The 15,235-nt window shown below is 38.5% G+C and overlaps 1 protein-coding gene across 1 annotated transcript in view; it reads right to left on the bottom strand.

The window, feature by feature from the left end:
• The window catches only part of DOCK2 (dedicator of cytokinesis 2), a 155,436-nt gene that overhangs the window by 128,288 nt on the left and 11,913 nt on the right, over nucleotides 1-15,235 (bottom strand). The window contains 14 exon segments of the mRNA XM_058422522.1: nucleotides 2,337-2,437; nucleotides 2,684-2,773; nucleotides 3,751-3,848; nucleotides 3,952-4,135; nucleotides 6,095-6,198; nucleotides 6,274-6,346; nucleotides 7,753-7,851; nucleotides 10,323-10,447; nucleotides 11,286-11,411; nucleotides 11,737-11,813; nucleotides 12,733-12,808; nucleotides 13,356-13,491; nucleotides 13,999-14,080; nucleotides 14,696-14,853. Of these exon segments, the coding sequence (XP_058278505.1) occupies nucleotides 2,337-2,437; nucleotides 2,684-2,773; nucleotides 3,751-3,848; nucleotides 3,952-4,135; nucleotides 6,095-6,198; nucleotides 6,274-6,346; nucleotides 7,753-7,851; nucleotides 10,323-10,447; nucleotides 11,286-11,411; nucleotides 11,737-11,813; nucleotides 12,733-12,808; nucleotides 13,356-13,491; nucleotides 13,999-14,080; nucleotides 14,696-14,853 (1,529 nt within the window).

Below are 15,235 nucleotides of genomic sequence, written 5' to 3'. Positions count from 1 at the left end.
GGATTCCTGCTGCACAAATTCTGACAGTGTAAACAAATGAGGAACAAATTCTTAGCTGCACAAGCAAGGCAGAAGTCTGAAATCCCAAAAGAACAGCATGACTTTACACAATCCTGGAAGCACCTTCCGAGAAGTTTGTAATACACATGCACAAAGTAACACAAAATACTCCTGCCTACCTCCACTGAGAAGTGATTAAACACCACTGCACACTCTAATTAACAACATGTAAATATTACAATATTCCAGTACACAACAATAGTTGCTTAAATTATTTATTTTATTTAAATGATTCCTTACTCTGTATCTAAAAACAACTTTTTGCTAAAGCACAGCTGGCTACAAAAGAGCAGAAGTTAATCTAAAACTAAGTCCCTTAATTTGTAGTTATAGAATCATCTTAAGTGATTAAAGCAACACTAATGATGCAATATTGATCCTAATGCAGCCATAGGAACTAAAATGTGGATGGTTGGGGGTTTTTCCCTACATCTCTACTGTCCCCTGCCCTAAACAAACAAAGCCAACAACCAACTCTGTGTAACTATTGCATATCCCCAGCCTAACCCACATTTCAGGACCAAAATGCTGTGCTTTCAGCCTCTCAGCCTCCTGGACATTACATCCATTGTATGTTTTCATTTTCTCCTTTTTACAGCTTCTGTGAGTTGGAACAATATTTATCCAACTTGTATGTAGGGGTAGTGCATGTTAAGTCCTGTCCGAGCTCTCTAAAAGCCAGGAGAAAGGGTGACTCAACAGGAACAGAATAAACAGGTGAGAGTTTGGCCAACCAGTCATATCATAACATGGTCATAATATGTCTGGGACACAGTATTTCCTTCCTAGTAATTGGCCGAGTTTGGCCACACACACTTGTTTATTTAATAAATTATTCTGGAACCAGAGTAAATCTTCCATGATGTGCCTTGCATCAATAATGCCAATAAAATATATGATGTGGGGGACAACCATAAATGTTATTATTTCGCCTCTACCACATTGATTAAACCACCAGAAGCTCCCAGCCATGTAAGTTTTTGAAATACTTTATGCAAATAAGACTGCCCTGAGAGGTTCTGTACCCTTCCTTTTCTTCTTTCACAGTACTATAAAGCATCAAATTGCATGTGCTTTTACTTATGGAGTGAGAGAGGATTGAAGGAGAGCACATAGTTTGTGCTTGAGCTTTCTGAGCCCACTAATGCTCACTTCAGCTTTACTGAGGTGTGAGAAAAGGCTGATTTTGCACTGCTGCCTTTCAACTCCAGGAAACTCATGGTCTAGTGCATGATTTTTGTGACATTTTGTCTTAAGTTAGAACTGAGGCAGATTCAGCACAGACACTAGAAGATATCCCCAACTATTCCAAACCTTCAGCTCAGGTCTTCCGTGCACTATTCATATTCCAAATTAAAGTTCTGCTTCAATCTGCCACTGCATTAAGCTGCCAGAACAAGACATCAGGTAGATTTAAAAACTCACATCTATTCTCTCAGAGCACATCTCAGAGATCAGCACCAGCTGAAGATGTTAGCTTCCTTCATAATTCACTCATTTTATCTTACCATCATCTGCAAAAGCCTATTCTAAATAAAGTAGGAATCCAGGATTAAATCTGGTGTGTAGCATGTCTGCACAGTTTTTACTCTCTGCTACAAGTCCATGTCTTCCCATCCAGGTGTTAAGTGGAAGCTCCAAAATTTGAAAACAAAGAAATAAATAAAAAATCCGCTACAAGTCCACTACAATCCATTGGCATGACCATGTAACAAATATTACAACTCTATTTCACAGCAGATTTCACATCAGGACACAGAACAAATACCAAAATTCCATTTCACTGCACTGAACCCCTCCTTACGCAGCATCAGACTAAAATGCATATAAAGACTTGACAGTTCCCAAACAATCCTTCTCCTTTTGAGTTTGCTTGATAGGGGGAAAAAAAAAAAAAAAGTGGATACCTATGTAAATGGGTTAAGGAGAGCCTCAAGTCCTCACTTGAGCATTCCAGCTTAAGGCCAGGAATACAGATGGAGAGGTTTTACAGCAAAGCATTTTTAATAAGTTTGACAGGATACAGGTGAAGTGTTCAGACACAGCAAAATCCAGGTGACAGAAAACAAATGCCAAAGTGTCATTTAGCCCCAAATCATTTGCTATGGGTTCATTAATTCCACTTATAATCAAATGTGTCTCAGAGGCAGATAAGCAAACAGCAGCATCAAAACAACAGTCACCATAAATTACATCAGAAAAGTCACAAGCAGGATTTACTTCTTTTACATGATGGTGGTTTAGGAAAAAAGAGAAAGAAGAGTAAACAAACTTACTTGTATGCCAAGGTTGCACTAAAGTGCTGTTGGATGTATGCTTCCAAAACAGTGTTAAAGTGCTGAAACTTACGGTCTGCAATGAGCCCTATGATATAGATCTGAACAGACATGGACACAATTAGCCAGAGTCACACGCAAACTTAATATTTAACTTTCTAAAAAGATTTCTGGTAATTTGCTATATAAAGTATTAAAGATCTTTTATTTTCAGTCAATGAGTAATGTTCCTTTGCTCTACAGATACTTTAAGACTAATTTTCTGAACTGAAAAGCTTGTTCAAAAGTTTGTTCAAAATTCTAAGGTTTTTTATTTGACAAATAAATTCATTGGTGCTGATTCTTACCAGTGCATCAAAGACAAGGATGTCATACTCATTGCTGTGGGAATGTTCCATCATGATGTTAAACAGGGCATCCAACGTATCCTGGAGAAACTACAGAACACGACAAGACAAACTGATAACTAACTCAACTTGAAAACATCACAAGAAAATTTTCTGATAGTAGACTTGGTTTCCCTCAAGTTAGAATTCCACTACCTTTACTGAAGCATCACTTAAATTGAGAAAACATTTCCAAGGGTTTAGGCTCTAGCTGCTTTAATTTTAAGAACCTACATCCTCAGACACGTAAGCAACCAATAATACATGCTTAAATCAAAGTTTATGGAACAGATAAAAATATTATAAAAATGACAAAACTTGTTAAACTATGTTCCTTAGTGACACAGATTAGTGGTTGCTATTTTCATATATACATGTCGATCAAAAAGACTTTTCCTGCTTTTGTAGTCTGATTCAAATTATGCTCTAAATCAAAGTACCCCAGTGACTTGGGACACAAATCTCTGGTTAAAAAATTAACTTCTTCTTCTTCTTAGTTTTTTTTTTAATTCTCATTCCTTCTCTCCAGAGGCATCTAATGTTTATGTTTAAAGACCCAAAGGTAATAGTGGCTGCCATTTTCCAAAATACTAATACCATTTTTATTCATATACTCATTAAGTTAAGAAAGTGCTTTGTTGGGCACATAACACTTCTTGGATTTAGTATCAACATGTAAATTAATATTAAGGATTGCAAAGAAAGCAGTAAGAATTTTTTGTGATACTTCAGACAGACAAAGGGAAACAGATGAATAGAGATTGTGGAAAGTATTTTATCATTACTATCTCCATCTCCTAGTAATCATCTTGGAAACTCCCCAGCCCAAGAACAGCCAATACCAGAGATATCTGAAATTAAAAAGCAGAAGGAAAGTTGGCCAGCGCTGTGAAGGATCCTGTCCAGGTGTTGGCTTTCTTGCTCCCTCTAATGAAGAGCTTTGCGCATGTCCTTTAAAACTAACGAAGGCACTATGTACGAAGGGGCCTGAAGAATAACTATTATTAGAATAATAATTTAAGATTTACCTTCACTACTTCCTCTCCATCCACAATCTTCAGCTTTTCCAGGTTCTCCTGAAGCAGCTCTGGCTTCATGCGCCACTTCAAGAGACCCAGCAAGCCCACTAATAGAAAATGAATGGACAGATGTTAAAAATTAAAATCTGGTTTATCAATCTGTGCAAATGTTTTCTTTTTAAAACTCCCACCTCTTTATAGGGTACATACCATTCTGGGTTAACTTTGTAGAACAAACAAGAGTTGAAATGTAAAATGCATCTCTGGGGCTGATTGAAAGCCCCCCAACAATACTTGAGCTCCTGGCTAAGGTTGCTCCTTTGTTTTCTGTGTGCAGACGTGTAGAAGGCAATGTCAAATAAGCACCAGCATCCTCCATTTTTTTACTGTCCCCCTGAAAATGAACACACCATTCGTTACATATTTCACACCACCAGATTTAAAATTACACCTATTTTGTACTTTCTAGAGAAGTAAACAAAACTGAGGTGCAGGAAGGGACTTTGAGGGGTGACACCCCTGGCAGAGAAAAAGCATGAGCCTATTTCTCGTTAAAATGCCAGTGTGGAACACTGCAGAACACTGAGCATCACCTTGAAGGCTGTGCACAGGGTATAGGCAACACGATTAGAATGTCTGCACAAAACTTCAAAGGAGAAAACAGGACTGAGCAAGGAAAGAATAGCAGCACTGTTTTGGTATCCTCGTTATAACTTGATACCTGGACCTTGCACATAAAATATCAGGGCATGGTTAGATTATATTTGAAATCAGGCAGTATGCTGCAGTAACTAAATGACACAGAATGCTTTTCAGTAGCATGAGCAGTACAAAACCAGAGAGACAACAGAGATTTTTCCCTCCTCTCTTTCATCAACTTCAGTGCCACAATCTCACAGATTTTCTGGGTCAAATTCTAGGATTTCCCCAGACAGGAAATGAGTTTTAGACAAAGACAATAAAAATCACGCCCCTCACTGTTTAGACAATGAATTTAAGATGTCACTTAAAGCTACAACACTGTGACAAGATATGACTCAGCTGCAAGCCTTTAGTCTACAAATGTGCATAGACAAAGGGCTGCAAAACCCATGATCTAGAAAGACATTTTACAGTTTTGCAGTTTTATTTGGTTAGAGACCTAGACAGACAAGAAGCAAAACCTTTATGCAGCAAAACCCATAGCAGTACCAGCATCTATGATTGTATCAGGCTTGCAAAATAATTACTTCCCAAATTTCTGGAAGCAAAAGAAAGTCTTGACTTCCTCTTTTTGGGACAAGTCAGAGAGACAATGGGGAAAAAGATGAAGTTTTGATCCAAAGGTTTCTCAAAAAGATCCAATGCCTGAAGACAGTTTAAACTTAGTTTTCAAATTACTCGAGAGGCCAGGTGTATGACCACTTTAAACACTTACAGCTTACAATTACTGTTTTTAATACTAGAATAGGCAAGCATATGTCAGAAAATCTGTTCCTCACAACCATAAACTAGGTCAACTCCATTTAGCATTTCTCATCCATGCTATCACTTAAAAAAAAAAATTACTGAGCTGATGCAGAAATGAATTAGGTGGAATTTCAAAAACAACATTAACCACACAGTCCACAATTTTCCTTCTGGTCTCAATATTTTAAATGATCATTTCAATGAAGAGAAGATAAATAACCATACACTGCCATTAATCTCTTTTGGCTTGCCTAAGCAACTTGATTTAGTTGCATGCATCTCATTTGGTATTAATGATACAGCAAACTTGTTTACTGAGAAGAGTGCTGAGAAATAACTTGAATTTTCTTTTTAGTGGAAGTGATTTCTGGTTCTCAGTTCCTGCTAGACACCATTCTCCAACAAGGCAAATAAAAGAAAAGTCGAAACATCTGTTCCCTGCATCCTTCACAAAATCAAAGAAGCTGTTTCCAGGCAGGGGTAACTAAAGTTACTCTTCACACCCAAACCCAAATTGCTGAAACTTTCACTTTTGTTCCTGAGGAACTCACAGCAGTTTAAAACAAGCACTTTCCTAAGACTGCATTCCCAGCTTATTCATGAGATAAAGATTCCAAATGGATCAAACACTTCCCATACCCAGCAAGAGGAATGGTGCCCACCCAAGGGCAGAGCTGCAGCACAACTTTATACTAGAGAAGGCCAAAAGCACAAATACCAGCAAAAAGAGCAATCATCTCTCACTGTGCTTAGATAGTTACACCTTTTCATTTTGTTCAGATGAAAAACACAGTATTTTCTTTGGCAGAATAATAAAACTAATCTAGCACTAAGTAAATACACAATGCAGTCAAAGGTAATAGTGAGAGAGAGGAAGGAAGGAAAGAAGGAAGGTCAGCCATACCTTTAGGACTAACAAATCGTGGATGCCATCATGGAGGGTTGTTCCATCCTCCCTCATTAGTCTTATGTAGGCCATTGCAAAATTCTTCTCTCCCTTATCTTTAGCTGCAAAGCAAAAGATTTTGGGTTGACTACCCACCAGTGAATTAAAATTCACTAAAGTAAAAATTCCCTACTTACACTCTTGAGTCGATCGGTGCCTGAACATGAAGCGCAGATGAATCCTCTGCATGTCCTCAATGGGGACTGCTACCTTTTGTAAAATCAGAAAATAAAGAGGAGAGTTATGGGGTGTGGTTTCACGTGTGTAATGAGCCCCTATTTAGAATAAATTAGCCCCACTTCTGTTCCCATAGTGCCTTTCACAGGCCATTTTAAACTGTTGAGCCCAATCACAGCAGCAAAGTGGTGGCTGGTGAACAATGATCTGTCAGACTTTGCTCAAAGTCTGCACCAGCAAAGGAATGAAGCACAGAACCCAGGGAGTTAATACACACAGGTGATAGAAAATAATCACAGGGCAGTCCTACTGCTCACCCTTTTAACCACAGAGAATTAAACATCTCTGCATTATGCAACTCCCATATTTCAGATACAGAAATTGACAGCCAATTTATTAAATAGGTGAAAAGGGTATGAAAATTCCAGCAAAATAAAATTATGATATTTTAGTGATTAAATTTAGTGTAAAGCCTTGAGGAAAATCACATGAACTCGCAAGTGCTCTATTCTTAAAGCAGCATGCTTCAGGTCAAACATGCAACAAAAAAGGCCAACTGTGTAAGGGAAAGCACAATTTTTATATTATCAAGTTTATAGTTCTAAAAATTTAAGGACTTGTGCACCTTTACGTGCATTCACAACTTCCCTTCACAAATCTCACTGAACAATGCCTTAATGTGAACTATGCTTTTCAACCAGATCTGCTCTTAGTGACCCTGTACACAAGACTGAATTATGGAGTAATTTTAAAAATGAACCAGCATAATAGGCCAATAAACAGAAGGATCAATGTGTTCAAAACAACAAAAAAGCTTCTGTTTGAAATCACCCTTGCATTCCCTCCCTGTCCTTCACCATCACAGGTAACACACCTCAAGGCAATAATTGCAAGCTTGTCATACATGGCTATTTTGTCCTAAAAAAGTCATGCAAGCCTATTACTGCTTTGTCAAAACTGCTTCTAGCAGCTTCTGGGCATTTTCCAGTCATAGACATTAAAGTTTGATTAGATAATTATTAGCGTGTCTCTAAAGAGAAGCAAGGCAGCTTTTTCTTTTTGAAATCACAAGAGGGGGATGGTGTTTTCATTTTGGTTTTGGTTTGGTCTTGTTTGTTTTATAATTCAAGCTCCTCATCTCCATAGTTTCATCAAAATAGAAAAAATGCAGTATTTCATTTATGATGAGCCCTGTTAGGACATAAGGTTATCTAAGATGATCTCATTTGTTTTGCTGAACAAAACCAACACATCATTTTCTAGGCCAAATTTCAAGCCTCAGCGATCATGTATCTCTAATAACTGATGTATGACTAAGACTTCATGCTTCAGCCGTAGTCAGGGACAAGATGTTTTTTGGAGGAAGCTGATGCTGGGCATCCTTTCTGCGTGAGGCATTAAGAAGTGAAGAAATGAAGCAGGAAGGATCCGCGCCGTACCTTCAGCGTCTCCATCCATCGCGGCTGTTTGACCTGATAGTAAACGACGGATCTGTACTCGCTCACGGGTTTGTCCCCTGCTCCCAGGCACACAGCATTCTTACAAAAGGAGGGAAGAAACAGGGCTTAGTGTCTCATTAATTTGGGTACATTTTGGAGCAATTTGGGGTAAATTAACTTGTGCCAGACCGAAGAGTCACCAGAGAGCCTCCCCTCAGAGTCCCGGCCTGGGAATTGCACCCGGGCCTGGGACTCGGCTCCTTCCCCTCACGGCTCCGCTGCCCGCCCTCACAGCGGGTCTGAATTTGGATATGGCGCCGTTCAAAAGTCAATTATAATGACAGCACCAACAGAGAGAAAGCACTAACGTTAGGACAGTGCATGTTCCAAGCCTCTGAACAAAATGGAAAGAAATATTTACATTAATCTATGGGTAAATACAGCCAGTGTAAATGTATTTTACAGGGGCCACACACAGTGGGCTCTAAGAGATGTGTGAAGAACATAAAATTGTCTTGATTTCTCCATCTGATGAATTTAAGTAACCATCACATCATCCCAATTAGTAGAAGAAGTACAAAAGGAAAAAAACCCAAAAAACCTAGCTTCATGATTCTGTTTATTTCTCCATTTATTTTTAAATACTTTCTTCCAGCTGAGTCTCAGAAGATCTAGATCACACTCCAGAGGTGACTTCCAAACTGGATGTTGTAGAGGCACCAACAATAAACAACTAGAATTTCCCATTCTTTAAAAACTCTCTGAATCGGACAGAGCCAAGTGAAAGATTTGATCAGCTCCAAAACCTGTGATTTTCCTTAGTGAGTCTGTGCATCCATCTGCTCCGGCTGACTGCAGCTGAGCTGTACCTGCAGAGTAAAAGCTACTGCTGGACAGGGAGGCACCAAGGTCCTGATACCTGCCAGACATGAAACTAAAGTCCCTGAAGGAAGAAAAAAATTAAAATATCTGCCAAAGGCACAGATTCAACTAATCCAATCCAGGCTATACTAACTGCTGCAAAGGTGCAATAATCCTGCTGAAAATCCAGTGAATCTTAAATCCAGTCTGTTGCAAACACCAGAATGCCCTGTGACCAGAAGAGTGTGATGCTGATACCTGAAGGTGATTTTTATGGTCTGGTCAGAGGAATTTAAGTGCAGGAAGAAATGTCTCATCTGCCTGAGCAGAGATTTTTCAAGGTTTATGCATCTACTTGTTTGTCACCTCTGCGACATTCACTTGGAACAAAAGTCCTACTCCTTGTAACAGTAAATCAAGGGCTGGTTCTGCAGCTGGAACTAGTTTGATACCTAAGCAAACAGAACCAACCTGTTTCCTGTATAGTGAGCACATACCTATTATGAGAAATGCTAATATAACTTCATGGGTTTGAAAGTCTCTTGGTTTGGGGTATCTTAATAGGCTAAAAGGAAAAACCTGTCACTTTTGTTATTACTTGCATTCAACAGCATTTCAATTAACTCCTCAAAATCATTGCTTAAATATATCTAAGGCATATTACCCACAGGAAGCAGGTGTAACATTTCATCTCATAGACAGCAAGACAAACTCACTTTCTCCTAAGACTTGCAGAAATTCTCTACCTGCAGATCCGAGCATGCATAATATTGGAATGCAAGATTTAATGCATGGTAATAGGTTTATTTCTCCAAGGAATGTTTTTCATTTATATGTGATTAGACAGAATAGAGAATAGAGTTAACTTCTGTGCACGTGAGTGATGCTCAGGTGCTGTCTCAGGTACAGGCAGTATTTTGTAATCAGGGCCACAGTTTGCTGTGTGGACCTTAAACATTATGTGGGATTAGAGTTTTCTTTACTCAAGATTTCAATTTACATTTTAGGTCAAGCAGTTAGTTGCAGTTCATAAACAAGTCATGAACCACAGTGTTTTACTCCATCTTTATTTTATCTCAAGAATGTCTTTATGATTTCACCCTCACCATCCCAACGTTATAAAGCTCAGAAAATGACAGGTCAAAAATCCCCCTGAATACCAAACTGGTGATAAACCCTAAGGAAAAGACAAAGGATCTTCAAAATGGGAACAGACAAGCAAAAAGACTGTAAATATTTATGTTGCATATGTAATTGTTGTCAATAACTTCATTCTTTGCCATGTACTTAATTCAAGCGACAGTGACACAGACTTCCTGGCACAAGTCAAGCATTTGCTATGTAGCAGAAATGCTATTTCTAACATTTCAGTGTGCAAATTGCACTCCTCTGGGAATTTCCTCAAGAAAAACCCTAGAGTAAGAATGCACTAATTGTCAGAATCAGCATTTGTTCCTTGGCACAGCTAAAATAGGTCATTCAATGTTATTCCTTGTTACAATTTTATGGAGGACTTTTATAGGGGTTTAAGAGACAGATCACTTTAAAAATCATAAAACTTATTTGTCACAAGATGTCACAGGATGACACAAGTAAGGGAATTAAGTTTTTGAATAGTGGTGTTTTATTAAATGTGTAGGTTAAACCTTACATCAAAAATGCAGCTCATGTTTCTATGCCACTCAAACAGAAGAAAAGAGAAAACTTACTGGCAACACTTTTCCTTCTTCATCACAGACACACATTATCACTTCCACATTTCTCTGAGTTGTTTTATTGTATTTATCAAAATCTCCATACAGCAATGTAATATATATGTCATTTCTTATATCACCTAAAAGAGAAATTGAAAGGTTAAAAAGCAATTTAAATGCTCTGAGAGCAAAGGATCAGCTGAACTGCACAAGAGTACCTCACTGCTGCGAAACAGATAAAAAAATTATCATTTTTTATCTGAACTTAAATTTTCGGTTGTTTATCTTTGCTAAGGCAAAACCACGATGCGAAGAGGAGCAATGGGAGCTCGGAGTGACTGGAAGCAATTCTCGTCCTGCCCCGACACCTGCTGGTGAGCTGCGGATGAGCCCAGGAGGAATTTTCCCCAAATACTCAGCTCTGTTTCTGGAGGGAGCTTCACATTTTAATTCTCTCCTCCGAACGAATTCATACGACTTTTAAAAGGATCGAGATTTTACTTGAGTTCGGGCGAGGGAGGTTTTTGTTACTTGCTTTTATAAAAAAGGAGCCCGGCAGACAGTGAGTGATTTCTACTGGAAAATATCTTGTCATACATACAAGTGAAATCAAGATATTTCAAATTCGTTTATTATTACTAGAGAACAGCAATAACTTACCAAAAAAACCAAGGTTAATTTAAAATTCAAGCGACATCCACCATAATCTACTTGCAGGATAAGGAAGTTGTGTACAAGGAGATAGGTTTATCCATCGCTGTCTGGATTTTATTTTTCCTGTTTAAGTATTAGAAACTACTTTCCAAGGATTTCACTGTTTTATATAAGCCTCTAATATGGGAACAAAACTTACCATGAGTGAATTCTAAAGATGCTCTGAGCTGCCCATTACAGAAATAAGTAAGGCAGCAGCTGATGCTTATTAACACAGGGAATGAGAAGAAATCCCTTTCTATCAGAGAACAAAGCACCTCCTACCTGGCATGATTATTTCAGGGAATCCCAGCTTTCTAGCAACAACCGTGGTTCTGTCTACAAGGTGTGGGTAATCCTTTCTAGTCTGAATCACGTCTCCAACCAGCATTTTCACAGTTACCCACAGACCTATTAAGTGCACCAAAAAAAAAAAAAAAAAAAAAAAGGAAAAAATTATTACATTTTTCGTAGGGAAAAATCCCAAATCTGTCTTCAGTCACCAAAACAGGGATAAGAATTTGTTTTCCTTGCTTCCTGTGAATGAAAGTAAACTCTCTATAATACAAAACTGTCACTACTAATTTAAAGAACCCCTAAGATTCTGTAACAAATTCATGGTTCCTCAATTCCAGCTTCAAAGCTGACCCACCTCCGTGGTGGTACTACAGCTCTGACAGAAAATGAAGTTTCACAAAATAGCATATTAAAAGAAAATAATCGAAATGTACTTTACCTTGTCCACCACTGTCTCCTCTTGATGCAGTGATTTTGCTTAGGAGACTGTGTAAAAAGTCATTCTCTGCCACTACCCTGCAAGAGAAAGAGCAATGTCTGCTCAGGAATTAAGTGCTAAATATTGCAGACATCATTTAGAACACAAGTGACTAACAGCCTCAGTCTTTGCAGTATTGCCTGATTGTGATATATTTGGTATTTTTATTATCTCTCACTCAAGTTGCAGCCCACTCACATTCAGTTGTGTGTACACTGAAGTGAAAAAGATTCAGCCAACAACCAAGAATGGTGTTTTGTGACAGTGCCAATGTGAATGTGCTCACCAACGTGCCACTCCAGCTCAATCCACTTTTCCTGACAAACAGCCAGATAAATGACCTTGGAGTTTTTATCAGCTACTTTCCAATTTAGAAGCAAATCCTCAGGCAGCAAAGGTGTTGGGTCAAATTGGAAACAATTGAAAAAATAAACCAGTGTGTCATACCTGGATCTTTCAGAATTAAATACTGGTTATTCCCAGTATCTCCACTGGTATTTCTGCATTCAATCTGTGGGCATGACATTTTTAGGCCACTGCTGTGGCTTTTCTTCTAAAGATCGTATATGATCATTCTATTACTTTTTAAAGGAAACAGAGCTTTTTCACTCAGATTTTTCTCAAATTCTAAACAGAACCAAGCTCATAAAATAGTAGTTATCCTCGCTTGCAGATCTCACTTGTAATTATTTGACTCGGGTTTCTGAAACCAGTCTTGGTACCAGCTGTCTGAAGGAGCACGTTCGTGGAATCATTCATTAATTTAATGTGCTGTGGTACTGCAAGTCTTAAATGCTATTTAAAGCCATACCTAAATAATTAGCACTAGTACAACATAAAATTGTCAAAGGAAAACTTTCTTATTCTTTAACAATTTCACAGATTGTTATGACCACAGAGATAGTTAAATAAATATTTTCTTTGGCATATAAAAAAAGGTATCTATGACGCTCTTACGGATGAAAGGGAATGAAATGCTGCTTTTCTTCGTCACTTTCAGATTTTCCTTTTATGATATCTGTAATGTCCATGACTAGAAGAATAAAAGAAAAATCATCAGAACATATAAAAGCATTTCAGAATAGCTTCTCTTATCTATGAATGCTCTTGTGCCTCAAGGTAATGGTGGATTTTTCACCAGCAGGGGTGGGTTTGTGAGGCAGAGCATTTTGTGCAAAGTCCACACTACAATCATGCTGCTGTGGAGAGAGAGGGGGAATTCAGACCAGTTTTAGTATAAACTTGTAAATACAAGTATCAGAGCTTTGGTGGTGCTTTTGGGACATAATCAGTGACTTTGTTTTCCTCTGCAAGGGAATCTGTAATTAAATTGGTTCTGTGCTTCCACTCACACAGCTTGGCACTCTATGAATAATTAGGAAACAAAATTCAAAATCACATTTCTGACTTAAACTAAAATGTCATTGTAGGTGCAGCCTGTGAAGACTTCATAAAGCACAGAAAACAATCGATAGAGCAGATGGGCATTCTGATATATCTTGGTAGAGATTTTAATAGTCCAGGGCTGGCAAAAATCACTGCAATCCTGACCCAGCCATAGCACAGGAGACACCAGGTACCTGCCACGCCAAAGGGCCGCCGCAGCCCTTGGGTGTATTTCTTGGAGTTACTGTCTCTCAGGTCCATCCTTCCCACTCGAACTATTTGGCAAACTAAATAAATTTTGTCTCTGCTAAGGTCTTTATTTCCAAGATCCTAAGATACAAACAGAAAAGAACCATAGCGTTACTTGGGGAAGAAAACAAGTTGTGAAATTGAAACAGGACCTCCAGTAATAAACCCAATCCTGGCAATCAAAGGGGAATAAAAAGTGAACAAAAGACCCCCAAACCAAACCCCCGAAAACTCAACCAACAAAAAAACCGGAGCACACCAAAAGGATGAAAAAACGGACAGTTTAAAGTTTGAAAAAAAAAATACAAGGTAAGATAAATAGAGAGAACAGTAACAATCAAGAGACACAACAGACAAAACCAAATCAAGTAATCAAGAAATTCATGAGGCAGAAAAGTGATCTGCAGAAAGGCCACTGAAGCATTGTGACTGCCTTAAAGAACTTAGTGACTGGTCACCTTGCTCTGTTCCTAAGATTACCTCTGCTCCCTCCTTCATCTTGACCACTCTCTATGAGATCTGACAGTGACCTCAGAGAAGAGAATTTCATTTGCAAATACAAAGGGAAGTAAACTGGAGATCACTTACTGTGAACACCACTTTAAGGTTGTTGAGCATATCGATTTCCTTTGGAAAGCCTCGACTCCCCCATCTCACCAAGTAGTTCTCACTGTTTGAAAGATAAATATCTCATTGTCAAGTGATTTTAAAGTTCTGCCTTTACACAGTACAGAAGTTGCATAACAGTCTGTGGTGATGATTCAAACCTAAGACCAGTCTAATAAGGCAGGAAAAACACAACTCTATACAAGCATCAACAATAACTTTTAAAAGAGTATCTTGAAGATAACACAAAGGGGCACCTTTTTTTTTTTGAGGCAACTTTATCATTGTCATAGTGTGTTTGATGGGAATACTCAACAAATCTTAATTTGCCCAGAAATTTATAAATTTAATTCTTTTTCCGCTCCTCCCCCTTCAGCACTTTCCTCCAAACACCACAATATTGCCTATCTAGAACAATCCCTAAATTTGAAATGGGCTCAGGCTTTTCCAAACTTCTGAAATGTTCAATCCAGGAATTACCTATGAAAATATTTGGAAACATAGAACCCTTTAGTAGCAGACAGCAAACAAGATCTGTCCATGCTTCATTCTGCTTTTGGTTTCATTCCTTCTCTTTACACATCCTTTGCATTATTATTACAGCACACTGGTGATTATTTTACTTCATTTTGACCGGTTCCATGTGCTATTCTTCTGCAGCCAGAGGAGGAAGCTTTACCTTATAATTGCTGACTTCTGCGGGTCGTACAGGGACATAAAGAGCTCTGCATCCTCTCCAATTCGGCAAACAAAATTCCTCACAAAGACATACAGGCTGTGTGTGGGGGATGAAGACATTCGGCAGTACGATGCATAATCTGGTTGATCCTTTGACTACTCGGGAGGAGGAAAATCAGTTAATAATAACAATCCATGAGTTGAAATGGTGCTATACTACAAGCAGTTTTACTTTCTAGTATATGTAACAGTTAAAATTGAGAGGGAGAGCAGAGAGTTGGACTCAGTCATTTTCAAAATCCTCTTCCAGCTTGAGTTATTCTGACTCCTGCGTCTTAGGCTAGTTCTTCAGCCAGTAGGCAAAGACGTAAAGGGGGAAACATTCTCCCTGCTCTTAAAGAAAAGAGCAAGTATCAAGGTGTCACCACAGAGACAAACTTGAAAGGATTTATTTTTGAACACACTAGGCTGTAGCAGAAGGCCTGTGATCCACATCACAGTGAGGCTGCAGTGTGCTAGAGCAATAGCAAAACGAAGTCAG

Source organism: Hirundo rustica, chromosome 14, assembly GCF_015227805.2.
Source record: "Hirundo rustica isolate bHirRus1 chromosome 14, bHirRus1.pri.v3, whole genome shotgun sequence".
NCBI classification, from domain to species: Eukaryota; Metazoa; Chordata; class Aves; order Passeriformes; family Hirundinidae; genus Hirundo; species Hirundo rustica.
The sequence above is the reverse complement of the archived record's forward strand: the minus strand, read 5'-3'. Positions and strand labels throughout refer to the sequence as shown.